At 44.9% G+C, this 27,778-nt stretch overlaps 2 protein-coding genes across 6 annotated transcripts in view; one reads left to right on the forward strand and one right to left on the reverse strand.

The window, feature by feature from the left end:
- Positions 1–3,657, reverse strand: part of AP3M1 (adaptor related protein complex 3 subunit mu 1) — a 39,836-nt gene extending 36,179 nt beyond the window's left edge. For both annotated transcript variants that reach the window (XM_032771346.2, XM_032771347.2), the window contains exon 1: positions 3,582–3,657. The gene's annotated coding sequence lies outside the window, so the exon portion shown is untranslated. The remainder of the gene's footprint in view (positions 1–3,581) is intronic.
- A 378-nt stretch (positions 3,658–4,035) lies between these two features.
- The window catches only part of ADK (adenosine kinase), a 559,231-nt gene continuing 535,488 nt past the window's right edge, over positions 4,036–27,778 (forward strand). The window contains exon 1 of one of the 4 annotated variants that reach the window (XM_075072783.1): positions 4,036–4,198. In XM_075072783.1, coding sequence (XP_074928884.1) covers positions 4,137–4,198 — 62 coding nt within the window. In that variant the 5' untranslated portion in view covers positions 4,036–4,136. Of the gene's footprint in view, positions 4,199–27,418; positions 27,568–27,778 lie in introns of those variants that run through there. The other 3 variants (XM_032771348.2, XM_075072784.1, XM_032771351.2) reach the window with 3 other exon arrangements.

Raw genomic sequence — 27,778 nt, forward strand, 5'->3', positions numbered from 1 at the left:
TTCTAATAAACTTTTAAATCTGTCAGATCATTATCCTCCCTTGGCTCAATTCTCAATACCTCCATTTTGGGCTCAAACTTACAAAGTCCCTAGTGTCTCCTGCAGAGGTGCTATGCACTCTCAACCCTCTTCAGATCTATTTTTCAGGGCAAGGTCTTGTTTCTATGTACCATGCCTCCATCTTCAGTTCATCCCTCAATAATGCTCCCAGAAGCAGAAAATTAACACTTGCCACAAGGAAAAGTTTAGCATCAGAGGGGTAGCTCTGTTAGTCTGGATCTGTAAAAGCAGCAAAGAGTCCCGCGGCACCTTATAGACTAACAGATGTATTGGAGCATGAGCTTTCGTGGGTGAATACCCATTTCGTCAGATGCATGTAGTGGAAATTTCCAGAGGCAGGTATAAATATGCAAGCAAGAATCAGACTAGAGATAACGAGGTTAGTTCAATCAGGGAGGATGAGGCCCTCTTCTAGCAGCTGAGGTGTGAACACCAAGGGAGGAGAAACTGCTACATCAGGCTCCTACCAATGCTCAACTGCCCCTAGTTTAAGCACTGTATTACAGGATATTTACCACACACAAACCCACTGGATAAGTCACTGTTCTTCCCATAACTTTTGCAGCACATAAACCAGATGTTGCAGAGGCAATGCCAACTATTACGGTAGTTTAGGTTTTGTAAATACTTAAACACATTCCCCATCTCCAATGTCAAGCTAGGATATTTATTTCTTTTAAACATTTACCTGCAGCATTTATAACTGAAACTTTGCTGTGCTGTGGTTAGTTCATGAGAAACTGGCTCATTTAAAGTATACAGCTTAAACAGCAATTAGATTTTTAGCAACTTCTCCCACTTTTAATAGCATTGCTATCAGTATCAAACTGACAAGCTTTTGTCACCCTTATTCATGTTGACTAGCACCGTACTCCTTACAGACCTATTGATTTTAGAGACATTCTTCTATGGATGAAGTCCACTGCTTTGCAGAAAGGAGAGTAAAAAGCCATAGTGCCACTGAAATGAGTTGTATTTTGAGGGATGTGTGGAATTCAGATGGGGCATAGCCTTGTGCTAGCCTTCTGGACAGCAGTGGACTTCACCCAATGTGAATTAGGATCACAGAATTAAAAATAAACATTTTTCATGCCTATGTGGAATTTTCACATATCTATGTACAGATAGGTGGGAATCTGCTTTTGCCACTTTTCAGAGTTCGGAGTGTTTTCAGTTACAAAATAGAGCATATTACAGCTTAAATCCTTGATTGTCAGAGTCAAAAGCATTTGAGTTCTGTTTTGGTAAATGGAAGAGGCTGTATACTGTTCTTAGCCTGTTACTGTAAACAAGATTATTTTTCTGTTACATCTCAAGTCTTTCACTTTGTATCTACCAGTTTTAAATTTGACTGTACTCTTTGGGGGAGAATTATGTCTCCTACTGTTTTACCTGCATTATGCATATATTTCATGTTGTAGGAGTCTTGCATGATGACCCAGCACATGTTTAAGACCACTTTCACAGCAGATTTAACAAAACGTAAAGAAGGTACCAACGTGAGATTTCTAAAAATAGCGCTTGACCCAACATTTAAGAATCTGAAGTGATGTCCAAAATCTGAAACCAACGAGGTGTGGAGCATGTTTTCAAGAAGTCTTAAAAGAGCAACACTCCAATGCAGAAACTACAGAATTCAAACCACCAAAAAAGAAAATCAGCTCTCTGCTGGTAGAATCTGACTGAGATGATGAAAATGAACATGCGTCGGTGCGCTCTGCTTTGGAGTGTTATCGAACCCATCATCAGCATGGACACATCCTCTAAAATGGTGGTTGAAGCATGAAGGGACATATGAATCTTTAGCCCATAAGGCACATAAATATCTTGCTCTGTACACTTTGTGTTGTAATTGAAAATATATTTGAAAATGTAGAAAACATCCAAAAATATTTAAATAGTATTGTTTATCGCATGATTAACTTGTTTATCACGCGATTAATTGCTTGCTAGCCCTTAAAAGTCTTTTAAAATGTTGACTATAAAGCAATTTAACAGTTTAGAGAATCTTTTTACTGAATCATTTATGTACAGGGAGAGAAAAATGGAACCTTAAGTTAATAATTCATTTGCATTACTAACCATTTAAATGCAACACACTATGAATTTTATAAAGACAACAAGGGTAGCCCAAGAGCCAATTCAAGAGGCAGGCTTTTTTTCTCTCTTTTAAAACGCTTATGGAGGAAGAAGCTGGCTGAGTGCAGGATACATAATGAAAATATATGTTCATACAGAGTGGTGTAAAGTCTTGGGGGAAGGAAAAGCCACTCTGCATGCAAAACAACATGTAGAACTGGTAGATACAAAGTGGTAGATACAAAGACTTATTTTAAAGGAAGTCCTTACTTGAAGTGTGAAACAGACTATGAAAATTGAAAGAATTTGCTTTTCTATGCACATTTACTTCTCACTCAGTTCAGATAATAAAAACAAAACCAACACTCCACATAACTCTCAAATGAGCTTTTAAGCACAGTGCAAACCAAAATGTACTTCTGCCCCACCCAAGTCTAGTGTTTTTATTTCTAAACTAGTTGTTAGCATCAGAGAGTCTGAATTTAAGTAAAGTCTGTTAAGAAAATGAAGCCCAAATTTGGAGCATGCGTGTATGTACACACACACACACTCGCCTATTCTCACAGGTTTTAAAATGCTATCATAAACAAGAACTTGAATGTGATAAAACTGTGATAGCATCATAATTAAACTCTGAAACAAACCTGTTCTTGGGAGAAGAGGTTTCATACAATGATTGAAGCATAAGAGCTGAGAAGCATTAGAACAGTAGCAACTCATTTTCTTACAGTACAGAAAGCTTCCAGAATACACAGCTAAATCAGTGTAGCAGTAACAATAGGTCTTAAGAATGAAATCGAATCTGAAAACCAAAGGCTCGGTACATAGCAAATTAAAACATAACCAGACAGTAGATCTCATTACAGCACAATTTACAGAGGGGAGGAAGGAATAGTTACATCGACTGAAATGTATTTTAAGTTTTTTTTTTAAAAGTAAAGGAGTTGCTTAGTGAAACTTAACTGGGTCTCTGTCAGACTTTGGGTTAAGACTTTTGCATTAAAACAAGTTTAACCAGACAGGAGATATTACCCAGCAAGAGTGGAAGAACTAGAAATTGACATATAAAAGATAACATACCTTCGATTTCTTCTGAACCCTCTCTCCCCACAAAAAATTCCCCCAACAGAACATAAAACCCACCTCAGCACACCTTATTTGGCTTGGCGACAGCCACGATTGTGGTATTAACATAAATTCTTAGCACTTCACAGCCATCATGCACTTACAAACATTAACCAGGATAAAGGTAATAAATTCTGAGAAACAGAAGTGGAATGAGTGCCTGGAACTTTCACGGTCACGCAAATCTATGCAGAACAAAGAACTATGAATATCTGATCCAAAAGTATCAGCTTCACCAGCTATCATAATAACATTTAAATTTAAAAAAACCCGCAGAGACGATCCACCCCCGAACTCTGGGACTAAGACATATTCACCTGCAGATCCCGAGCCCCCGCTCACACTCAGAACAGCTACCCCACACCCCCAGAAGCAGTGGCAAATATGGCTGTGAGGACCTAACACACCCCATGTCTCCTCCTCGCCACACGCACAGGTGTCTATGTGACTGCCTTCATCCGTGCAAGACTGTATGTTTGAATCGCCTATGAATCTGTAAGAAATTATGCCACGCTGGAGCCGCTTTGAGTCTGGCAATCTGTGCATTAGCATCGGACCTCTGCGGCCAGTTAATTTAAACCAGATCATTATTTGCATTACAAAGAACGAGGAGATTTGTATCAAATGCCCAAGGCGATATGATTCTCCAGCAATAAAGGCTGCTGGACTTATTCCGCTGTTGCCACGTTATTTTGAAAGTGGGTACCCCGCTCCTGACCAATTATTGAATCAGGCACTGTGTAGCCCACTCTGCTTCCCCCGCCCGCACCCACTCGTGCTGCTGGCTGCTTGTTGCCCTGGTTGGAAGCTGAACTGCTGCTACAAGAGGATCGAGACGAGGCCAGTCTGCGCGCCTGCTAGATACACTGAGCATGAAGATGGCCGCGGAGGAGCCACAAGCCAAGAAGCCCAAGCTGGAACAAAAGCAACTTAGGTAACAAAGCGAGAGAGCGAACATGAAAGTCAGCGTCACCCCGAGAATGTGCACGAAAGCGCGCAGCAGGGAGTGTTTGCTATTCAAGGATTCTTTTGTAAATCTCCCTCTGCCCCGGCTAAAGGTTAACCACGTGCTGTTCAACTAAGTGCAGCCTGAAAGTCACCCCCAGCAGGGACGTACAGACACAGTAGACCAGAACGGCAATTGTGTTACCGTGTAGCTGGGGGTACTTGGGCAGCCTCTGTGCTACAATACAACAGAACAATTTAATGTGCTTGTGAGTAGTACAGTTACCTGCTTCTCCGTAACCGGCGCACGTTGTCAGTTCCTGGGTTGCTTTCTGTAAAATGCAGTATATCCAGCCCAGGCACTTTAACACTGCGGTAGGCACATTTTACCTTGTAACCGTTGAATATGTTGTTATAGGATTTGTGTGTTTCTGTAGGATTCTTTAATTACGCTCGTTACCTGTGGCTGAGGACCGGCGTACTCTGACACTAATCCCGGGCTATGTTAAAATAGTCCCAGGGAGGAGGGTTCTCTAGTGAATGTGTTCCTGGTATAATATTTAGTTCCTTTCCTCCCCCTGTGAGTAGGTACCGGTACGTTGCTGAATTGTTTAGGTTGCTATCTGGGGGTGTTGCTTCTGCCAAACCCCCAGTCCTTCATGTTATCACCATTGCACACTAACGTATTCCAATCCAGGAGACAAATGTCAGTGAGTTGAAAATCGTAGCACAAAGGACAATGAGAACTTTGTTTTAAGCAGTCGGGTTGATCTTTCGGTACGCCGGAGTTGTGGGTTTGCAATATCTCTTCATACACGTGGTTGTATCATACATGCTGCCTGCGGTCTCGCTCTGAACGCCATGTATTTGGCGGAGAATTGAAAATCAGAGTCACGTGCCCTGAGGGGGAAGAGGATCGTTACACTTTCCTTCTGTCACGTGTAGCCGGATTTTATATAGAACTAGATGATGTCCCTCCATGAAACCCTTTAGGCATGAGTACCTAGGCACTTAGGTTCTTCCTATCATTTCAGCCCCTAGCAGACAGCAGTGAAAGAAACAGTGTCCTCTTGAGGAAATTGACAGTAGGAGCTGCACAGGAGAGGAAAATGCCAGTCCTTGCTAGTTCATTCAATGACAGATAAGGACACAGCTGCTGGGTGCCAGGAAGGAGAGCACTACTGTTAAGCCTGGAGGTAACTTCCTCACAGCTGCGTGGGGAGGCATTTGACTAGTCAGTGTTTTTCCCAGGAATTGAAATTAGGGGGAGGTGTTCAAATTTACAGCAAGGGTGATGGCTGATGAGCAGGGCTGGATTAACCTTTTGTGGGCCCCCCAAGGGGGCAATGGAGCATGGTGCAGGGGGGTCGGTCCCTGGAGTGAGGGGCCAGATGGGGCAATGGGGCATGGCATAGCAGGGGTGGCCTACTCCGCCCAGCCCAGTGCAAGGGCACTATTTATAAACTGGCAGTTGCCAGACGTACAATGGCCTGCCCACCCCGTGCTGCCAGCATGCTCCTTCCCCTCGGGGCTGGGCCCATGTCGTGCCATACAGCCCCCCTGCCCAACACCAGAACACCCCCCTGACTCCCTGTGGCCAGAGCCCCCTGGACCTACTGTGCCCAGCACCCCTGCAACAAATGCACAGCACCCTGCACAACCCCATAACTGCACAGCACCCCACACAGAATCTCCACTCCCTAGTGCCCCAACACACAGATCTTCCCTGCCCCCTCACAGCCCAGCACTGCCCCTAGGTCCTCCAGAGGCCCACTCCCCTACGCCCTGCCTCCTGGCCCCATGCACTGGCCCTGCCCTGATGAGATGTGACGGTGTCTGCCAGGTTGAGCTGCCAGTGCAGCCAGGGCTAGTCCTGGGGCAGGGAATCACTCCGGCCCCTTGAGAGTGGGGTGATCAGCCAGGCCAAGGCCTGCCCCACTTGAGCTCCCTCAGGACCCACTTGCCTGGAGAGGCCCAGCCAAGACCCCGCCACTGTTTCTCTCGCCCGCCCGGCTGAGACTGGCCAGGCTTGTGCATCAGTCCCCAGTGGCTCAGCTCCGGGAAGACAGGTGGGGGCCCCCCAGGTGGTGGAAAGCAGAGACTACCTGGAGCCAGAGGTGCACTGGGGTCCAGCCAGGAGGCTGAGAGAAGCTAGTGGGCGGAGTCAGGGATTGGAGAGGAGCCCTCAGCCGGCTGGCTGAGAGGAGCATGTGGTGGGCGGGGCGGGGGAGGAAGCTGGTGGGGGGGAAGCCAGCAGGCTGGTGGGGTCTCAGGGCACAGTGCAAGCAGAGCAGGACGGAGTCCCTTATGAGCATGGGCCCAGCTCCATGGCACCACTGACACCATTGTAAAGCCGGCACTGCTGATGAGGGGTAAGACTGTGAGGATGAAGGTGGCATGATAGTAGAAACTGAAAAATCTTTCACAACCATTTTATTAGATTTAATTCATGTTTTAAAATTACACAAATTAAAGTTGGCTGCTGAAACCTACTATGAGGCATTACATCTCATCCTTCTTGGTTTCTTGTAATTTTGCACAGCTCTATTAATGAACATCTGGAATGCAGTGCATTCATCTTTGGTGGCTTCTCTTGTGTCTGGTACTGCCAGTCCTTCATGATATGCTCCTGATCAGGCAGAAGGTGACTCCTTTCAGAACAGAAAATTCTATTCAATGAGGAAAAAGAATGCTCAGTGGTAGCTGTTATGACTGGGAGTGGCAAGAGATGGATTCCTACTTCTTTCATTCCAGAAAACATAGCACAAAGATTAGGTTGAACCACTAGTGATGATAAGAAGTTGAAATCAAATCTTCATTTGTTTGTTTTATGATATTCCACTCTGTTCAAATTCTTTATTTTGTCCTGATCACCTGGCAACCCCATTGCTGGTAGTGCCTCACTCCACTTAACTGTTGGTGTTTTATAAGACAGGCATCTGTAAAAGCTACATAGAGGTTAAGTAGAGTCCAGAAGTTGCTGTTGCAGATTTGTAAGAATCACTGTATTTTTCAACTGTCTTAACAAACACATCTTGTCCTCTTCACTTAAGGAGTCAATGTAAGTGCCTTAATTAGTCAACTTTTCAATTGAAGTAATTGTTTCTTCCATTATGTTTTCAATGTATAGAGCTCTGAAATAGCTTCTAATGGTGGCAAAGGTCTACTACTGTTGTAGCAGGTGCCTGGATGGCATTGTTTAATGACCCAAGTGGTTTCAACGGTAGACTTACAAGAGAGAGAATGGCAATTATTTTCTCTGAACTTGGTAGTAAAAGTAGTCTCACTACTTAGATCCGTCCCATCTCAGTGGATACTTTCCAAAGCCAATAATAATGGTTTCAGTAATTTTAAGACAACAGGCTTATGAGAAAGCCAGCAGGTTTTCCAGGTTGGACTCATTTGAACTTCAGTCCCAGTGTATCTTCTGTTTTTTCCAAGATGTTCAATCCTTTTGGACTCTTGCTGAAAAAAAGAAGACACTAAATTTACGGCTTTTTAAATGTCTTTTGAAGATTTGCAGCTCGTACTAGTGCTAATTGGAGTAGATGGCCTCCGCAACATGTATAGGAGAGATTAGGTTTACGTTTTTCTCTGAGCAAAGCTTGTACTCCACTATGTCTTCCAGAGAAGCTTGTAGCTCCATCAAATGCACAAGCGGCCATCTGTTTGGGGTTCAATTTATAAGCGCATAACTCTTCGAAGATGTGGGTTGTCACAGATGCAGCTGATGTGTCTTCTATAACCTGAACATCTAGAAATGCAGCTACTGGGCTACCACTGACATCAAGATAACATATGCAATGGCTTAATACTTGATACCCATTTGCATTGGCGCATTCATCAGCCATGTATGCACATTTTCTGAATGCGGTGAGAGAGTTCTTCACTTTTTCAATGGCTTGAGTTTTTCACTGTTGCACTGCATACTTCTAACCAGTCAGTTGAGTTGCTTGCAGGATAGTGAGCATTTGCCGGTCTTGGTTGGAACCAGTGTCCCACTTCACGATTAACAAATGACCATGCACTTAACATTGGCCTCCAGTTTGTAGTGTGTGGTATCTCTTGCTTAAATAGAAAATATGATGCGACAGCCATGTTTGTTCTCATAAAGTGTGTTGTGGCTGCAACATCCTTAACAGCCTCATTAAGTACTTCTTAAAATTGGTTTTGACAATGCCTGGCTTCTAAGGCTTTCTGCATGTCGATGCGGTCCAGAGGCTTGGTATTTTGTAGCCTTTTCACATAGGTTGTCAGCATTGGTTTGCTGATCAGTCTGGCAAACAAGCTCCTCCACTTTTTGGCCTGAGGGCCACATCGGGTTTTGAAAATTGTACGGAGGGCCCCCTGACGGTCCCCCCAGACTCCTGGCCCATCCAACCCAGCCCTTCTGGGATCCCTGCCCATCCACCCCCCTGCTCCCTGCCCCGGAACCCCCACCCCAACTGCCCTGTGCCACCTCATCCAAGCCCTCCTCTCATTCCTGACTGCCCCCCTGGGACCTCTGCCTCATCCAACCACCTCTTCTCCCTGACTGCCCCCAGAACCCCTGCCTGCCTCCCACCCTCTCCACATCCCCTTCCTGAGCACCAAACGGAAGCTCCTNCAACCCCCTGGGACCCCTGCCCCATTCAACCTCTGTTCCCTACCTTCTGACTGCCCTGCCCCCTATCCACACCCCCACTCCCTGACCACCACCCTGAACTCCCCTGCCCTCTATCCAGCCCCTCCTGCCCCCTACCCCCTTACTGTGCTGCCTGGAGCACCAGTTGCTGGCGGTGCTACAGCCGCGCCGCCCGGCCGGAGCCAGCCACGCACAGCGCAGTACAGAGCACCAGGTCAGGCCAGGCTCTGCAGCTGCGCTACCCCAGGAGCTTGTTGCCCCGCTGCCCAGAGCATTGCGTTGGCAGTGCAGTGAGCTGAGGCTGTGGGAGGTGGGGGGGAGAAACAGCAGGGGAGGAGCTGGGGTGAGCATCCTGGGCCAGGACCTCAGGGGCCGGGCAGGAGGGTCCCGCGGGCTGGATGTGGCCGATGGGCTGTAGTTTGCCCACCTCTGATATAAATCAGTGGTACACTCACATCTTGAATTACTGCGTGCAGTTGTGGTTGCCTCATCTCAAAAAAGTTTCACTGGAGTTTGGAAGGATTAGAAAAGGACAACTAAAATTATTAGGGATATGGAACAGCTTTCATATGAGGAGAGATTAATAAGACTGGGACTTTTCGGCTTGGAAAACAGACTAAGGGTATGTCTACACTTACAGAGTTTTTGCGCTGTGAGTTTCACTGGTGGTAGGGAACTGCTGAAAGAAAAGCACTGGTTTGTGTGTTCACTCAATTCCTCAGGCATCAGAGAGTGTTTACACAGCAGCTCTTCCAAGGCTGATGAGAGCAGCTCTGTAGGGCAGCTATCCCACAGTGCAGCTCTCTCAATAGGTCTTGTGGGAAGTAGGGGGTGGAAGTAGGTGGTGGAAGGCATTCTGGGTCCCTGCTCAGTGCCCCGTACTGCCCTGGTTCATGTCTCAGAAGCCCCATTACTTCCTGGTTTCTTCCCTGGCATTTTTTTTTAAAACCTCCTGCTGTCTGGCTGCTTTTGCCTGCAGCATCTACAAACAAAGGGAAAGGGAGCTTCAAACTTCAAAAAGGGGGAGGGGCGGACGTCTGTGTGTCAGAGCAGCAGAGATGCTGGCCAGAGTGGCCACTTTCGGAACTGTGGGATATCCTTCAGAGGCCAAAGGGTATTTACACTGGTGGAACGTGTCTTCACTTTCACAGCAGCGCAATAAGAACAGCGGTAAGAGCTATATGCCTCTTATGAAGGTGGTTTTCTTTTTGCAGTGAAACTTCAGAGTTTCACCGCAAAAAGTGATTAACAAGTGTAGACGCTCCCATGGTTTTAGCACAAAAAAGGGACTTTTTGTGCTTTAAATGGTAAGTGTAGATGTACCCTATGAGGGGATATGATAGAGGTCTATAAAATCGTGACCGATGTGGAGAAAGTGAATAAGGAAGTATGATTTGCTCCTCCTGATAACACAAGAACTAAGAGGTCACCTATGTGAAATTAATAGGAATCAGGTTTAAAACAAACAAAAGGAACACACAGTCAACCTGTGGAACTTTTTGCCAGGGGATGTTGTAAAGGCCAAAACTATTTCACAGGGTTCAAAAAAAGAACTAGTTAAGTTCATGGACAGTAGATCCATCAATAGCTATTAGCAGGATGGGCAGGATGCAACACCATGTTCTGAGTGTCCCTAGCCTCTTTTCACCAGAAGCTGGAGTTGATGACATGGGATTGATCACTCGATAATTGCTCTGTTCTGTTCATTCCCTTTGAAGCACCTGGCATTGGCCACTGTCAGAAGAGAGGATACCAGGCTAGATGGACCATTGGTTATAGTGGGTCAGACCATTCTTAAGTAATCAAGAAATCATAATGTTTAGAGCAGAAATGCCCCAAGATAACGATCTCTCGAGCTTGCAATAATGTGAGATAATAACCTTGGCAAATAATGCATTTTAAAAATCTTGGCCTACTAGGAAATGTCACAATCTAGCATTCTGGACCAAAGTCACTAAAACATTATCCAACAACCAAATGTTCCTTTAACAGTACCACTCCCTTCTCCCTCTCCTCCATTCATAGATGTTGTCCTTTGTCAATGGAGACCCAAAGTTCAGAGGTGCTTTTGCATGAGTTCACGTCCTACCCTGTGGGAGGGAGAAGGCACCTTACTCTTTCCTCCAGCCACTCACCACTTGTTCTGGCCACTGTTCATTATGCCACCATTCACTCCACCTGTCCATTGCCAATGGCCATGTGCCATCACCTGCTGTCACCTGCCACAGTGACTTCTGTGTGTCAGTCTTGAGGTTCCACCAGCTCTCACTGATTTCAGCTCTCAGTGGGGGGACCTCGTTGCTAGTGGAAGCCAGGCTGTCTCTTCCACAGAAACACTGTCCCACAGCAGATCTAAGCCCTTAGGCCTGATTATCAGAGCTCTCCCAGCCCTATAAAAAAACCCTCCTCTAAGAGGAGAATAGCTCCCAGCACTGGGAGTGCTGGTGCGCTATCTACACTGGCACTTTACAACGCTGAAACTTGCAGCGCTCAGGAGTGTGTTTTTTCACACCCCTGAGCAAGAAAGGTGCAGCGTTGTAAAGTGCCAGTGTAGACAAGCCCTTAGTGAGTGCAGTTCAGTTCAGCTGAGGGTGACCAGTGCTTAATTTGTAATGAAAGAGGTGCCAGGGCTCAAGCAATTTTTTTACTTTCATAACTGATGTGGCAAGCCCAGAGGTCTCATATAAACTACCAAGCCTAGATGTGCCAGGGCTCAGACTTGGCAAAAATTAAGCATTGAGTTCCATAACACTAGCTAGATTTCAGTGTTAATTAAAAGGTAATATTATCACACTGAGCATTGCTACATGATACCTGAAGTATTTTTTATGTGATTTGAGGAAAAATGACAGGTTTCAGAGAGGTAGCCATGTTAGTGTGTATCAGTAAAAACAAGGAGTCCTTATGGCACCTTAGAGACTAACAAATGTATTTGGGCATAAGCTTTTGTGGGTTGTAACCCAATTCATCAGATGGAGTGGAAAATATAGTAAACAGGTATAACTATACAGCACAGGAAAAGATGGGAATTGCCTGACCGAGTGGGGGGGTCAGTGCTAATGAGGCCAATTCAATTAGGGTGGATGTGGCCCATTCCCAACAGTTGACAAGAAGGAGTGAATATCAACAAAGGAAAAATTATTTTTTGTAGTGACCCTGCCATTCCCAGTCTTTATTCAGCCTACTTTGATGGTGTCAAGTTTGCAAATTAATTCCAGTTCTGCAGTTTCTCATTGAAGTCTGTTTTTGAAGTTTTTTTGTTGAAGAATGGTGACTTTTTTAAGTCTGTTATTGAGTGTCCAGGGACATTGAAGTGCTCTCCTACTGGTTTTTGAATGTTACAACTTTTGATGTCTGATTTGTGTCCATTTATTCTTTTGTGTACAGACTGTCCGGTTTGCCCAATGTATATGGCAGAGGGGCATTGCTGGCACATGATGGCGTATATCATATTGGTAGATGTGCAGGTAAATGAGTTAGTTCAAAACAGGAGCATGTAGATATACAAATAAAAAGAGTCATTTTGGAATTTGATTTGGTTACAATATTGCATAAGTGAACATCATAAAGCAATGAACAATTTGAAACATGGCTTGACATAAGGGGCTTAGAGTCCAATGGTAACTACTGGTAATTCTTTTTTTAAAAAATGCAGCATTAAGCAAAGGTACTTTAACACTGGCATGAGAACAGTCATGAAAAAAAGTCACAGATTAACTATTCCTCCTAAATTAAGCTTGGCATTTTTTTGTGTCAGTGCAAAAATTGGTATATTTCAGTGATTTGTTCTTTTAGCGGATGAATGACTGTTTTCAAGTCTAATAATAGGAGATGTTGACAATTGTGAATAATGGAAGAGGAAAAAATATCTGCACTACAAAAACAAACAAACTAAAACCAATAACAAAACCACCAAAACCAAGCAAATAAAATATTATAAGCAAAACTATAAATCTGTATTAAAAAAAACACAGTTAATGCCAGTTTCCTTAAAGTAGTTCTTAGCATGAAGAGAGACCGGAAATCCAACACTCTGTTCATATAGCTAAACACAGCAAACTGCATCTTAATCAGATAAAAGCAGGTACACTTATATTTTAAAATGAACCATACCACATGTAATCCAATACTTCAGTAATAAAGTATATTAAAAAAACTGAGAGGACAATCTATTGTGACTGACAATCAAAGGATGTAACACAGACCCAAGAAGAACTGAAAATTTACCGAGCAGCTACTAGCTGGAGGTCAGCAGGAAAGATGGGAGGCCTCTCCCAGCATAATCAAAGGACACTATCAAGTGGGAAGCTCAAAATGCATGTTTTTCTCCCCAAATGGTGCTTTGCCTGGAATCTGGTGCTCCTTCACCTACCCCTTTAACATCCATCTGTGGCTAGTTGTTGTCTATCAAACGTAAATTTTCCCTCCTCAGTCAGTCACTCTCAGGGTACGTCTACACTATGAAATTAGGTTGATTTTATAGAAGTCAATTTTTAGAAATCGATTTCATAGTCGATTGCATATGTCCCCATTCAGCGCATTAAGTCAGCGGAGTGTGTCCTCACTACTGTGGCTAGCACTGACTTACAGAGTGGTGCACTGTGGGTAGCTATCTCACAGTTCCTGCAGGCTCCACCACCCATTGAAATTCTGGGTTAAGCTCCTAGTGCCTGATGGGGCAAAAACACCTTCGCAGGTGGTTTTGGGTACTTGTCATCAGTCACCCCTCCCTCCATGAAAGCAACAGCAGACAATCGTTTTGCACCTTTTTTCCTGGGTTACCCAGGCAGACGCCACACCACGGCAAGCATGGAGCCCGCTCAGCTCACCATCACCGCTGCTATTGCAGGCAAATCTACTGTGGGGGCTGCTGTGATCCAAGTAGCCAATGCAACCATTGACGTTCTGTTATCAAGGGTAGTGATATCTGGGAAATGTGTGGGCCTTTTTAGATCCATTGAGGCGCCTGGACAGACATGGCTATCCTCCTCTTAGAGCACCAAATGGGAGCTAGAGACTCCAGTCATTCTCTTCTTTAAGTTTCATCTCATGGAGATTCAGTCCTGCCTGGAATATCATGTGAGCTGGAGGCTTCTGTCTCAGGCTGCTCTCCCAGCTGGCAACACCGCACGGTTGCACCTACCCCAGCCTACCCCTTGCTTTCTCTCATGGCTCACGAAGCCTGGACAGCAGTAAGGAGCAGTTCAACTATAGGCTGAGGAAGTGCAGAATGGTGATAGAATGTGCCCTTGGACGTTTAGAAGCTCGCTGGCGCTGTTGGTCAGACCTCAGGGCAACCAACATTCCCACTGTTATTGCTGCTTGCTGTGTTGCTCCATATATCTGTGAGAGTAAGGGGGAGACGTTTTTAGAGCGGGGTGGGAGGTTGAGGCAAATCAACCATGGCATCCGTTTGAAGCACCAGACACCAGGTTGATTAGAAGCACAGCAAGGTGTGCTGCCGCATCAGACGAAGGCTGAAAACCAGTTCATGACTGTCAGGCTGGTGTGCACAGTTGGTTTGTGTTTTCCTTGATGCAAACTCGCCCCCTTTGTTGATTTTAATTCCCTGTAAGCCAACCACCCTCCCCCCTTCGAAATAAGGTAGCTATTGTTTTGAAACCATGCATTCTTTATTAATTTAAAAAAAATGAGATAACGGACAAGGTAGCCCGGGTAGGGTGTTAGAGGAGGGAATGACAAGGCCACGTTGCTTATTGTAGCCACACTAAAAATCAGACTGTTTGAATGACAGCCTTCTGTTGCTTGGGCCATCCTCTGGAGTGGAGTGGCTGGGTGCCCGGAGCCTCCTCCTACACGTTCTTGGGTGTCTGGGTGAGGAGGCTATGGAACATGAGGAGGAGGGGAGGCAGTTATACAGTGGATGCAACGGGGGTCTGTGCTCTTGTTGGCTTTCCTGCAGCTCCAACAGACGCTTCATCATGTCTGTTTTCTCCCCCATTAGCCTCAGCATTGCGTCCTGCCTCTGCTCTTTGCGCTCACTTAATTCTTTCCTGGCTTCTGCCACTGAATGCCTCCATGCATTAATCTGTGCCCTATCAGTGCAGGAGGGCTGCATTAGCTTGGAAAACATGTCCTCGTGAGTGCATTTTTTTCGCCTTCTAATCTGCGATAACCTCAGGGATGGAGATGATGGGACAGCGTAGAAACATTCTATGGTCTATGATTCTTGGGGAACTGCATGGTTGCCTGTGCTTCTGAGTTAGCCATGCTGACCAAACAGGAAATGAAATTCAAACTTCCTGGGGCTTTTCCTGTGTACCTGGCTAGGGCATTGGAGTTCAAAGTGCTGTCCAGAGCAGTCACAATAGCTCCTGGAGGTCAATATCATTGATTTGTGTCCGCACTACCCCAAATTCGACCTAGCAAGGTCGATTTTAGTGCTACTCCCTTCTTCGGGGAGGAGTACAGAAGTTGATTTTAAGAGCACTTTAGGTCGACGGAATGGGGTTGGTTGTGTGGACGCATTCATTTTTAAATCGACCTAACACGGCTAAATTCAACGCAACCCTGTAGTGTAGACCAGGCCTCAATCATTATTTTTGCTATCCTTAATTTCCAAAAATAGAATTAACTACAGAATAAGCCTAGTAATGAAACAATGTGGATCATCGTTAATGCTGTCTCAAAACAAGATATAAAGTCCATAATAGTTGTTCCATTGTTTACAATTAAAGGGTCCCTATAGACTTGACTGTTGCATGTTATATGTGGGGTGGTTAAACCTTAAACTGAACTAGAAGCTGAAGTTATTTACATAAAACAGCAGCTTGCTTGACACACACAATATCTTGTAAAAACAACAAAGAGTACTTGTGGCACCTTAGAGACTAACACATTTATTTGGGCATAAGCTTTCATGGGTTAAAACCCACTTCATCAGATGCATGGAATGGAAAATACGGTAGGACTAACATGGCTACCACTCTGAAACCTGTCATAGTATTTTGTGATAAGGATATTGTACTTCTGCCCTGAGATCTCCACTGAGTGCCAATTGACTTCTCAGCAGTGTGTAAAAGGCATTGTTTATGACATAATAAAGCCTTAAATGATCTGGGACCTACTCAAGAGACTCTCTTCCTGTGGCAGGTTTCAGTAAGATTGGAGTTTTAATAGGTCTGCTGACTGAGGATTGCTTTGTAGGAGATGGGGAGAAGAAAAGCACTGCTGCTTGTTTGGTTTTGTTTTGGTGGTTGTTTGTTTGGTTTTTTTTAACATTGTGCTTTTAATTGAGTTCAGGATACCCAGAGCCTGGGATAGATGATGATGATTTAAGTTGTCTTGGGGGGAGGGGGGAGAGAGAGAGTATGTTTATAGGAAAAACTAAACAAACAAAAACTGTAATTAACTAGTATTTAGGATCTAATCAGAATGGTTGCTGCAAAGAAATATCATGCCTCACTAAACTTTAGAAGGCTTTGAACTTGTCAGTAACTAGCTGATACCCCCAAAATGGATGGCATTATTTATTTAGACTCTCAAATGGTCTGATCTTTGACCAAGTTCCTCCATATCAGATTACTAAAAGAAACACAGTAGTCATGGGGTCAGAAGCAAAATATTGTCAGGGATCAAAAATTGGCTAGAAAACAGAAAACAAATAAATGGTCCATTGCCATCATGGCAGAAAGTTAGTGGTGCAGTGCCACATGATTCTGTTCTAGGACCAGTGTAGCTTAATATATTTATCCCTGATCATGGAAAAAGGACTGAGCAGTGAGATGGTAAAATATGCAGATGACACAAAATTATATAGGTTATCCAAGTCTACAGAGGACTGTAAGGAACTTCAGAAAGACCTAACCAAGCTAGGTGAATGGGCAACATGATGGCATGTCAAATGAAACTCAGTGCATGGGAAGGAAAAATTTGAACTACTCGTATACCTTATTCGATTCTAAATGAACTTTACCTACTCAGGAAAAGGACCTGGGCAACACTGTGGACAGCTCAAGGAAGACCTCTGTTCCGTGTACAGCTGTGGCTTAAAAAAAAAAGGCAAACAAAAAGGATGGGGATGGAGGATAATACAGAAGATACGTCATTGCATAAATTGCAATATATGGCATTGCATAAAGTTTTGCTGAGATTATAAAATTTGAAAATTCCTCTTAAAAAAAATTCTTTCTATATATGTGTATCTGGAACAGGCAAATGAACAACTTCCTTGGGAGCTCTTCCTAGCAAATGCCATTCTTTCCTATGATAAAGTCATGTCAGCTACATTATCATTTTTCTGTGGATGCTCTGCATCTCTTATGTTGATTGGAGGTCATTGATTGGCAGTTTAAAGAAATTAATTTGGCTACATGTAGAATAGGTAAGCACTGAATTTTTGGATTGGTATTAAAGTAAAAATACAAAGCACAATACCCTCCTTTCTCTATTAGTATTAGGCAACTTATTCTCTTTATTCCTGGTATACACTACGAGTGGAGGTCAAATTTAGCAGTCTTAGATCGATTTAACCCTGGATCCGTCCACACGACGAAGCAATTTTTGTCGACTTAAAGGGCTCTTTAAATCGATTCCTGTACTCCTCCCTGACAAGAGGATTAGCACTGAAATTGACATCGCTGGGTCCACTTTAGGGTAGTGTGGACTTAATTTGACGGTACTGGCCTCCGGGAGCTATCCCAGAGTGCTCCACTGTGACTGCTCTGGACAGCACTCTCAACTCAGATGCACTGGCCAGGTAGACAGGAAAAAGCCCCGGGAACTTTTGAATTTCATTTCCTGTTTGGTCAGCATAGTGAACTGATCAGCACGGGTGATCAGGCAGTCTCAGTATCACAAAAGAGCTCAACCATGGACTGAACGGGAGGTACTGGATATGATCGCTGTTTGGGGAGACGAATCTGTGCTATCAGAACTCTGTTCCAAAAGACGAAATGCCAAAATATTTGAAAAAAATCTCCAAGGGCATGATGGATAGAGGCTACAACAGGGGACTGCAGCAGCCACTTGAAAATTAAGGTGCTCAGGCAAGCGCACCAAAAAGTCAAAGAGGCAAACGGTCACTCCAGGTCAGAGCCCCAGACATGATGCTTCTATGATGAGCTGCATGCAATTCTAGGGGGGCCCCCCACACTACCCCATCGCTGTCTGTGGACACCTGCAAGGGGGGAGTCTCACGCAACAGGGATGAGTATTTTGGGGGTGAGGAGGTTAGCACATAGCATGCTAGCGGAGAAACCATTTTCCCCAACAGCCAGGAACTGTTTATCATCCTGGAGCCAATATCCTCCCAACCATGGACCACGAAGCTGGAGAAGGCACCTCTGGTGAGTGTACCTTTGTAAATATAATGCATGGTTTAAAAGCAAGTATGTTTAATGATTAATTTGCCCTGAAGATTTGGGATGCATTTGCGGCCAGTACAGCCCCTCCTTTTAAATGGCCAACCCAACGGGTGCATGGTATGGGAAAGGAGGGTACTGCTGTTTTATAACCACATGTTATGAAGGTTGAAGAAGCCGAAAGATTATGGCTTACTATGGCTGCCTGCAAGCCAAATTCTGTTGCCTGGCCCTGCATGTGTGATCTCTCACACCAAACTGGCAGGTCCTCAATATAAGAGGCAAAATGTGACCTTGTACTAAAAGCACATGTGCTATGTAATGTTAACAGCTTGGTTCACCATGAAAGAGTCTACCCATTGTTCTCTAAAATGTGTCTTTTTAAATACTACTCTCCCTTTTTTCCTCCCACAGCTGCAAATGTTTCAATGCTCCCCCTGTCATCTCTGTCCCAGAGGCTAGTGCAGATAAGAAGGCGAAAAAACCGCACTTGCGATTAAATGTTCTCTGAGCTCATGTAGTCCTCCCACACTGAAAGAGCTCAGCAGAATGCGTGGAGTCAAACGATGTTAGAGTCCAGGAAAGCAGAAAATGAAGGCAAGGACAGGAGGGACGAGCAAGATGAGAGGTGGTGGGAGCAAGAGGAGAGGTGGCGGCAACGCGATGAGAGGAGACTGGATGCAGTGCTGAGACTACTGGGGGATCAAACTGATATGCTCCGGCGTCTGGTGGAGCTGCAGAAAATGCAGAGGAGCACAGACCACCGCTGCAGCCCCTGTGTAACTGCGTGCCCTCCTCCCTAAGTTCCATAGCCTCCTCACCCAGATGCCCAAGAATGTGGGGGGCTCTGGCCACCCAACCACTCCACCCCAGAGGACTGCCCACGCAACAGAAGGCTGACATTCAATAAGTTTTGAAGTGCAGTGTGGCCTTGTTCTTCCCTCTTACCCTCATCCACCACCCCACCCGGTGCTTCCCGCTTCACCTACCCCTTCTGGGCTACTTTGGCAGTTATCCCCATATTTGTGTAATGAATTAATAAAGAATGCATGATTTTGAAACAATAATGACTTTATTCCCTCTGCAAGAGGTGATCAAAGGGGGGAGGGTAGTTGGCTTACAGGGAAGTAGAGTGAACCAAAGGGGTGGGTTTTCATCAAGGAGAAACAAACAAAACTGTCACACCGTAGCCTGGCGAGTCATGAAACTGGTTTTCAAAGCTTCTCTGATGCGCAGCGTGCCGTGCTGCGCTCTTCTAATCGCCCTGCGCATAATCAGCAGCCAGGCGATTTGTCTCAACCTCCCATCCCGCCATAAACTTCTCCCCTTTACTCTCGCAAATATTGTGGAGGACACAGCAAGCGGCAATAACAATTGGAATATTGGTTTAGCTGAGGTCTAACAGAATCGGTAAACTGCGCCAGTGCGCTTTTAAACATACAAATGCACATTCTACCACCATTCTGCACTTGTTCAGCCTATAGTTGAACAGCTCCTTACTACTGTTCAGGGTGTATGGCTTCCTGAGCCATGGCATTAAGAGGTAGGCTAAGTCCCAAGGATAACAATATGCATTTCAATGTCCCCAACAGTTATTTTCTGGTCTGGGAAGTAAGTCCCTTTCTGCAGCTGTTCAAACAGACGAGAGTTCCTGAAGACGCGAGCGTCATGTACCTTTCCTGGCCATCCCACATTGATGTCAGTGAAACGTCCCTTGTGATCCACCAGTGCTTGCAGCACCATGGAAAAGTACCTCTTGCCGTTTACGTACTGGCTGCCAAGGTGGTCCGGTCCTAAGATAGGAATGTGTGTTCCGTCTGTCGCCTGACCACAGTTAGGGAATCCCATTGCAACAAACCCATCCACTATGAGCTGCACGCTACCCTTGATAGCAATAGCTTAGTGATTGTGTTGGCTACTTGGATCACAGCAGCCCCCACAGTAGATTTACCCACTCCAAATTGATTACCGACTGACCGGTAGCTGTCTGGCATTGCAAGCTTCCAGAGGGCTGTCGCCACTCGCTTCTCCACAGTGAGGGCTGCTCTCATCTTGGTATTCTTGCACTTCAGGGCAGGGGAAAGCAAGTCACAAAGTTCCGTGAAAGTGTCCTTATGCATGCAAAAGTTTCACAGCCACCGGGAATCATCCCAGACCCGCAACACTTTGCGGTCCCACTAGTCTGTGCTTGTTTGCCTGACCCAGAATCGGCATTCCATGGCATGAGCCTGCCCCATTACACCATGATGTCCAAATTGCCAGGGCCTGTGCTTTGAGAGAGATCTGTGTCCATGTCCTCATCACTATCGTGATTGCGCTGTCATCGTCTCCTTGCCTGCTTTTGCAGGTTCTGGTTCTGCTGGATAATGTGCTGCAGGATAATGTGCGAGGTGGTTACAGTGCTCACAACAGCAGTGGTGAGCTGAGTGGGCTTGATGCGTGCCATGGCATGGTGTCTGAAGGAGAGCAGGAAAGCAGCATTGCAGCAGAATCGGTGGATGACGATGGATGCCATGAGAATAGATATTTATACTGAACGATGAGAGGATCTGCGAGGTGGATTGTGGTACCACGAGAGCAGAGTTGCAGTGGAAGCGGTGGAGGATGACGGTTAGCACTGCACACATTTCCTGAGGACCCGGAAGCCCATGACAGACAACATGGAGAAATTCGCTGTCGAGGCAATAGCAGCAGAGCGGAGTTGCTGCAGAAACTGTGTCTGACGATGGTTTGCAGTCCTACTGCACTGTCTGCTGCCAGCAGCACCCAGGACACAACAGCGGCGGTGTTGGTGAGCTGTGCTGAGCGGGCTGCGTGCTTGCTGTGGTGTGGCATCTGAAGAAGAGCAGGAAAGCAGAATTGCAGTGGAAGCGGTGTATGACGATGGTTTGCAATCCTGTTGCACCATCTGCTGCCAGCAGCATCCAGGACACAACAGCAGTGGTGTTGCTGAGTTGAGCTGAGCAGGCTGCCCGCTTGCCATTGTATGGCGTCTATGCGGGAAAAAAGGCGCAAAACGATTGTCTGACATTGCTTTCATGGAGGGAGGGACGACTGACAACATGTACCCAAAACTACCCGCGACAATGTTTTTTGCCCCAGCAGGCACTGGGAGCTTAACCCACAATTCCAATGGGCGGCGGAGACTGTGGGATAGCTACCCACCGTGCACCGCTCTGTAAGTTGATGCTAGCCACAATAGTGAGGATACACTTGACCGACTTAATGTGCTTAGTGTGGACATACGCAGTCGACTGTATACAATCAATTTCTAAAAATGGACTTCTATAAAATCGACCTAATTTCATAGTGTAGACATATCCTTAGACTAAGTTATTAAGCACACAATTGTTAATGGTTTTTAGGAAGAGTTGTTGCTCATAATTAAAGTTGAATTTGGGCCCTAGTCTATTTGACATGTATAAAAAATGCAAAGTTTTTTATTAATGTTACTTTACAGTTAGCTTCTTTGCTAAGTTACTTGTATTTCATGCATTTTAAAATTATTCCCTTTCCAGACTTCTTTCAAGTAAAGGAAGATTGCACAATTTTAGGGGAGAGGTTTTATTGTATCTTTTTTCAGCTACCAGTCCAAATAAACTAGACTGTAAACTAGATTGGTATCTTAAATAAACTCCAATAAATTTTCTATCTAGAAGTGAGCAATTCATTTTGTTTCATTTCTCTTGCCTTTTTTTATTTCTCCCTACCTTCTTTTATTTCTGTCCTTTGCTTTTAACTCCTCAGATCTGTGCATCTTTTTCCTTCCCAGATCCCCTTGTAGGGCGCAATTATGCAAACAGGTAAGCAGGTGCATAACTTTGCTCATATGACTATTCTCATTGGCCTCATGGGCACTGACTTCAGCGTGGCTCTATGCAGAGGCGTGACTGAATGTATTAGCTTGCAGTATTGGGTCCTGAAAGACAGATAAAACCAATAAGTATATTATTGACAGATGGAAATTTAGGGAGTAATATTTTACAAAACTCTTTCTAGAAAGATTAGCAGAGCACAAAGGTGCTATGGTTTCATTCTGTAAGGGAATATGAGCAACAAACTTTCATCTGTCTGCTGTTTGGAGATAAATATATATATCCTCCGAAGGAGTTAGTTGACTGGCCAACTGAAAAATGCAAGCATTATAATGATGACGGTTCTGTTTCACATTATGCAGTTACTTAATTCTATAATTAGTAGTTAGGGCCCCACATGTCATTGCTCAAAACTTGAAGTAATCATGCTGGAGTTGCCAGAACAAAAAATATCCAGTGCAATTTTTATTCTTGTCCATTATTAGATTGGAACAGAGACCTATTTATTTGGTTGTTTATTTAAATAATGTATTCATTTCATGCTGTGTGTGAAGGGGTGTACAAGCACTTTGGGGGTCACTGAAAAGAACTCTCTTGGGCTATAATCTCCACATTTTCCCTCATTGTCTACATTGTCTCTCTGGGTCCACTGTTCCCAGCAAATATGCAGTTTTAATAATGAATTCTGAAATTCAATTGGATTCTTCCCAGGTCTTTTGTGAGTTCCTTTCTATCTAACTGGTCTGGGACAGAATGAAGGCAGCTGGGTTGCATTACTCATCTAGTCAGGTCAGCTGATCTTACCTACAAATAAACTTGTAAGGTAACTGGAAAGAAGGGGGGGTGGATTTCCCCCTGCTTCCTCTCTTGTGTGAAAGTTGTTGGAGAGTCAATGTGGAGAAGTAGCAAGTGTAAAAGAAGCTGTTGGCTCTAGGGCTTAATTTTGGTTTACTCTTTCATTATTTGCTTATAGAGTGTGCATAACTGTATTACAGAGAGCTATAGCTTGTGATTCAGGGTTGTGATATTGAATTTGAGTTATTGGGGAGTGAGGAGGAAATAAGCCATGTTTGTGGAGTGTAACAGAGTGCTGGCTAGGAGAAACAAGCCAGGCCCCTGTTAGCCCTGTTCCAGGGGGTAGAAGGTTAGTAGTTGGGCTGGCTGAGGGCCATGCCCTAATTACCAGAGTGGGTCCACCTGCAGGCCTGGGTAGTCAGTCTGCCCTATAAAGCTGGCTAGGAAGCAGGAAGAGATAGGAAAAGGAGGAATGTGGGCTTTAGATTCTTGCTGGCTGGGAAGTTAGCAGTCTTCCAGAGTGTTGGTCTCTGTAAATAATAGGTGGTGGGAATGGATACAAACAATAAAAGGATATGGGTGCTGCACTTCAGTTGGTCTTTGACTGCATTTGTGGAGGGGCTGGGAGGAGACACTGCTGCATGGGGGTTTTGTCCACTTATACAGAGATGGTTCACAGGTACAGTAACTCCTCACTTAACACTGTAGTTATGTTCCTGAAAAATGTGGCTTTCAGTGAATCCAATTCCCCATAAGAATTAATGTAAATGAGGGGTTAGGTTCCAGGGAATTTTTTTCACCAGACAAAAGACATTATATATATATATACACACACACACACTCTCTATTTGTTTTAAACAAACTATTTAATAGTGGTACACAGTGATGACTGAGAAATTTGGTTGAGGTGGAGGAGTCAGAGGGTGGAATATTTCCTAGGGAATGCCTTACGGTTAAATGATGAACTAGCAGTTGACTGGGCCCTCAAAGGTTATCTCTCACACTCTACAAGGCAGCAGGAATGGAGGGAGGGGAGATAGCATAGCAGAGAGAGAGAGAGACACCCACACACACTGTGTGTGTGTGTGTGTGTGTGAGAGAGAGATGTGCATTTCCCCTTTAAGTACACTGCTTGCTTGCTGAGACTGCAGCTGCTGCCAGCAAGCTCCCTCTATCCTGATCCCTGTTGTGTGTCACCCGCCTACTCTATGGAAGATGGGGTGCAGGGGGAGGGGGAACACCCTGTCATTAGCCCCCCTTTTCCTCCCCCACTCCACACAGCAAGCAGGAATCTTGGGGAGCAGCTCCAAGGCAGAGGGCAGGAGCAGCACATTGCAGTGGTGGGGAGGCATAGCTGCAATTGCTAGCCTGCTGGCCAGCTGCTGCACAGGGAACTTAAAGGAGTGGGGAGCTGATGGCGGGGCTGCTGGTCCACCCTGGTTCCAAACCCCCACAAGCTAGCTGCAACAGGCTGCTCTTCCTGCAAGCAGTGGACAAAGCAGGCAGCTGCCAAACAACTTTGAAAGGGAGCATTGCACAACTTTAAATGAGCATGTTCCCTAATTGATCAGCAACGTAACAACGAAACAATGTTAAGGGGGATGACTTTAAGTGAAGAGTTACTGTATCTCCAACTGTCCTTGGAACCTTCCCCACCAGGATCCTGCTCTGCACACGCATAAGGGTCTGCTGTGTGGATCCAATTCTAGGATTGGGGAATGTATTGCTAACAAAAAGGTGGTTAACTGATGTAAGAAAACAGTATCCTGTTGAAATAGATTAGTATTAACCTCACTAGGGGTATATGAATATTACAAGGCATCCCCCTCAAAACTCACCTGCATATTTTTATTTTTATGAAAATCATAAATTAGATACTTTTGATACAGAGTAATTCATATCTTTACAAATGTTGATACAAGGATATGCAGGTTAGGTATGCTTCAAAAATATATTTTCCTCCTATGCCTGTATGCAACCAAGTAGCAGGCTGATATATGAAGAAAATTCATTCTGAAGGTCCCTTTTCTGTGAAAGTGGTGCACCTGCTTAACTTTGAATAGCCCCCCTGAGTACACACGGTGTGTGTAAAGGGGTGTGTGTGTGTCTTTATCGGGTCAGGACTTTGGAAACTGATACTTACTTGACCCTCATCACCACAGTATCCTTTATAAGTGCTATGGGTTATTTTTCTGTAAGGTCAAAGTTTGCATTTTTATTTTTATTTTTTTAATCCTAGATAAAGAGACAAACTATGAAAGTTGAGAATAGAGCTAGGTGAAATTTTTTTCAGCAAAAAATACAGATTTGGCAAGCCTTCCACATTTTAAAAATATCTCTGTTTCAATACTAATTTCTTTTGTTTTTATTTTTAAAAGGCTCAGTCAAATCAAACCTTTTTCACGTGTCATCAAACAATGTTTCCTTTAACCCAAACCTATTTTTTTAAGTGCCAACGAACCAAAAAAAAACAAAACAAAAAATAAACCTGTTGTTCACACAATTCTAGTTGAGAGAGATGACTATTCCATTTATTCTTGGAAGAAAGGCAGGCAACCTTCTCTCCATTCCTTTCCCCTTTGTTGAGTATACTTAAGAAATATGTAAAGGGTGCACTTTTTTCCCCCCATTCTTTCCCTGTTCTTTTTGTCTGTTCCTCTCTCCATTGGTAATCACTCAGCTTGATAAAATCTCACTCACCTCACTGTGGTATCTGAACTGCTATCAGATAATTAAAGAAATAAAGCACACTTTGGTTCAATCACTCTCCTATTATTCCTGAATAACAATCCACATAAAGTGTTTCTTGGTGCGTAATGGATTGAATAACTGAGATAAGAGAGAGGTACTGAACTAATTTTCAAAAGTTGTATCTAAGATGTATATAAGCAACGCATGTCTTTATAAAGAGCCAGCAAAACTAAAAAAGATGGAATTAGAGATAGGTATTTTGCCTTTTCTGAGAAGGAAAACACAGAATTGTTGCAATTCTAAACAGAAAAAAATTCCATTTGAAGTAATCCATAGTTTATATGATAGAGAAGGTAACTATGAATAGGTAATAGACTAACTTTATAAGTGTGTATGAAACCACCCGTCAGCTATTTTAGATGGGACTGGAGACTTTAATGGGGTCCTATGCCTGAAGGTGGTGGTTCTAGAGCTACTAAGGTGTAGGATGACCAGATATCCTGTTTTTAAAAGGACAGTCCTGTGTTTGGGACTTTTTCTTATATAGGCACCTGTTACCCCTACCCCCTTTTCCTGTTTTTTTTCAGTTGCTATCTGGTAACCCTACTAAGGTGGCTATAAGCCACCTCAGAATTCTGTTTACACAAGGGAAATCCCCTCAGTGGCTTTCATTCTGGCTGCCTTGCATAGTCAGAGGCACGAAGTGGGCTCAAGGATTTGGCCCTTTGACTTCCAAAGGGAAGAGCAGAGTGATAAAAATTAGTATAGACTGCTGTCTGCAATTTGATGAAAACTCAACTGATTGTACAGATTTCCTTTTATTAGTACAACATGTGGTCCATAAAATTGTTGTCAGAAAAGCAGTTCTGGAAGAATTGCAATGGAAAGTTAGAACACAACATCTTGTAGTCCTCTACTACAGAATTATTGGCAGATAAATGTTATAATATTTATGATTGGAATAAGAAATATGAACAACTTGCTGTCCACGCTGCTGCCTGCTGCTTGCCTCACTATTTGCCTGCTCACCCCATTTGCCCTCCTGTCTCACCTCCCTGCCCACCTCCTCACAATTTTATCGAAGTGCAGGATCCCCCAAAGCATGGCGCCCAGGGCAGTTGCACCGATTCACCGCACCCAAAGGACAGCCCTGGGGGTGGGGAGAGGGAAATCGGTCTTGCCAACTCCTACAGTATTTGGTGTAGTTTCTTAGAGCCCCCAATCCTGAAATTGTCTGAATGTTTCACTTCTTGATTACCTGCTTGTTGGTGAAAGAAATGAATGTCTCTTGTGGTCACCGTTGCAGAGGAGAGCTGGATATTGTGACCTAAGTGCATCTTAAAAGCTCAAAACCAGCAACTAAATTAAAATAACCCAATCTGTATTGGGGGGGGGGGAAAAAAGCCATCCGGTTATTTTAAGGCCACCCTGATGAGTTGTGGGATGGACGTGCCTCATGATTCTGGAACACTCAGGCTTGGCACTAGTGTGGGGCATAAACAGCTTTTGGAAGTAAGGGCAGGACCCTTACTGAGGGAAGATGATCAGGCTCTGGGAGTGTAGGGAGGCACAGTAATTGTGAGGGTCACATAGACGAGGGTCTCTTCCCCCCCACCCCGTACACTTCGTGACCATCTTTAATATGGGCAGAAAGATTGCTGTAAAATAACCCATTTAACGTGGTGTATTGGGTGTGGCTTTTAAAGGTGGGTGGCAGTTTACGTGAGGGTGTGTCTGCCCACAGTAAAGATGGCGGATCACACCCGGTAACTGCCTGGTCTCGTGCGCCTCATGGGGGCACGGCGCGAACCCTCAACTTGCTCACGGCCGATGGACGAGTACCGCTCCCCCTCGCCTCAGTCTCTTCTTCTCGCATGGGTGACGCCCCGGCTCGGTGTCAACCAATCGCTGCGTGTGTGTGTGGGCGGGGCTGCCGGCAGGGTGAGTGGCCAAGCTGCATAGGGCTGCTCAGTAGAGATAGAGGGAGCTGAGGAGAGGAGCTAAGTGGCTGCTGCGTTGCTGCTGCTGCAGGGGTGTTGTGTGCGGCCGCTGCTGCGAGTAGGGAATCCTCCTTCCAGGAGGGCGCGGAGGGAACCATGCCAGTTCTCAGGTAGTGCATAGGCGTTGATGCTGCTGTGGCTCGCCCCCGCCGCCCCCAGCGCGGCCACTAGGGCAACGGGCTGCTTTCTGAGGCGTGCGTTGACTTATTGCCTCTGCCTAGACTTGGGATGGCTTAGTTTCATTGCCTTCCCCGATGGTGTGGGCTTGGGGTGGCTCAGTTTCCCCATTTCCTCCCCTCCCTTTTCCTCGGGTTCTGGGTG

The sequence above is a fragment of the Chelonoidis abingdonii genome, chromosome 15, assembly GCF_003597395.2.
Source record: "Chelonoidis abingdonii isolate Lonesome George chromosome 15, CheloAbing_2.0, whole genome shotgun sequence".
NCBI classification, from domain to species: Eukaryota; Metazoa; Chordata; order Testudines; family Testudinidae; genus Chelonoidis; species Chelonoidis abingdonii.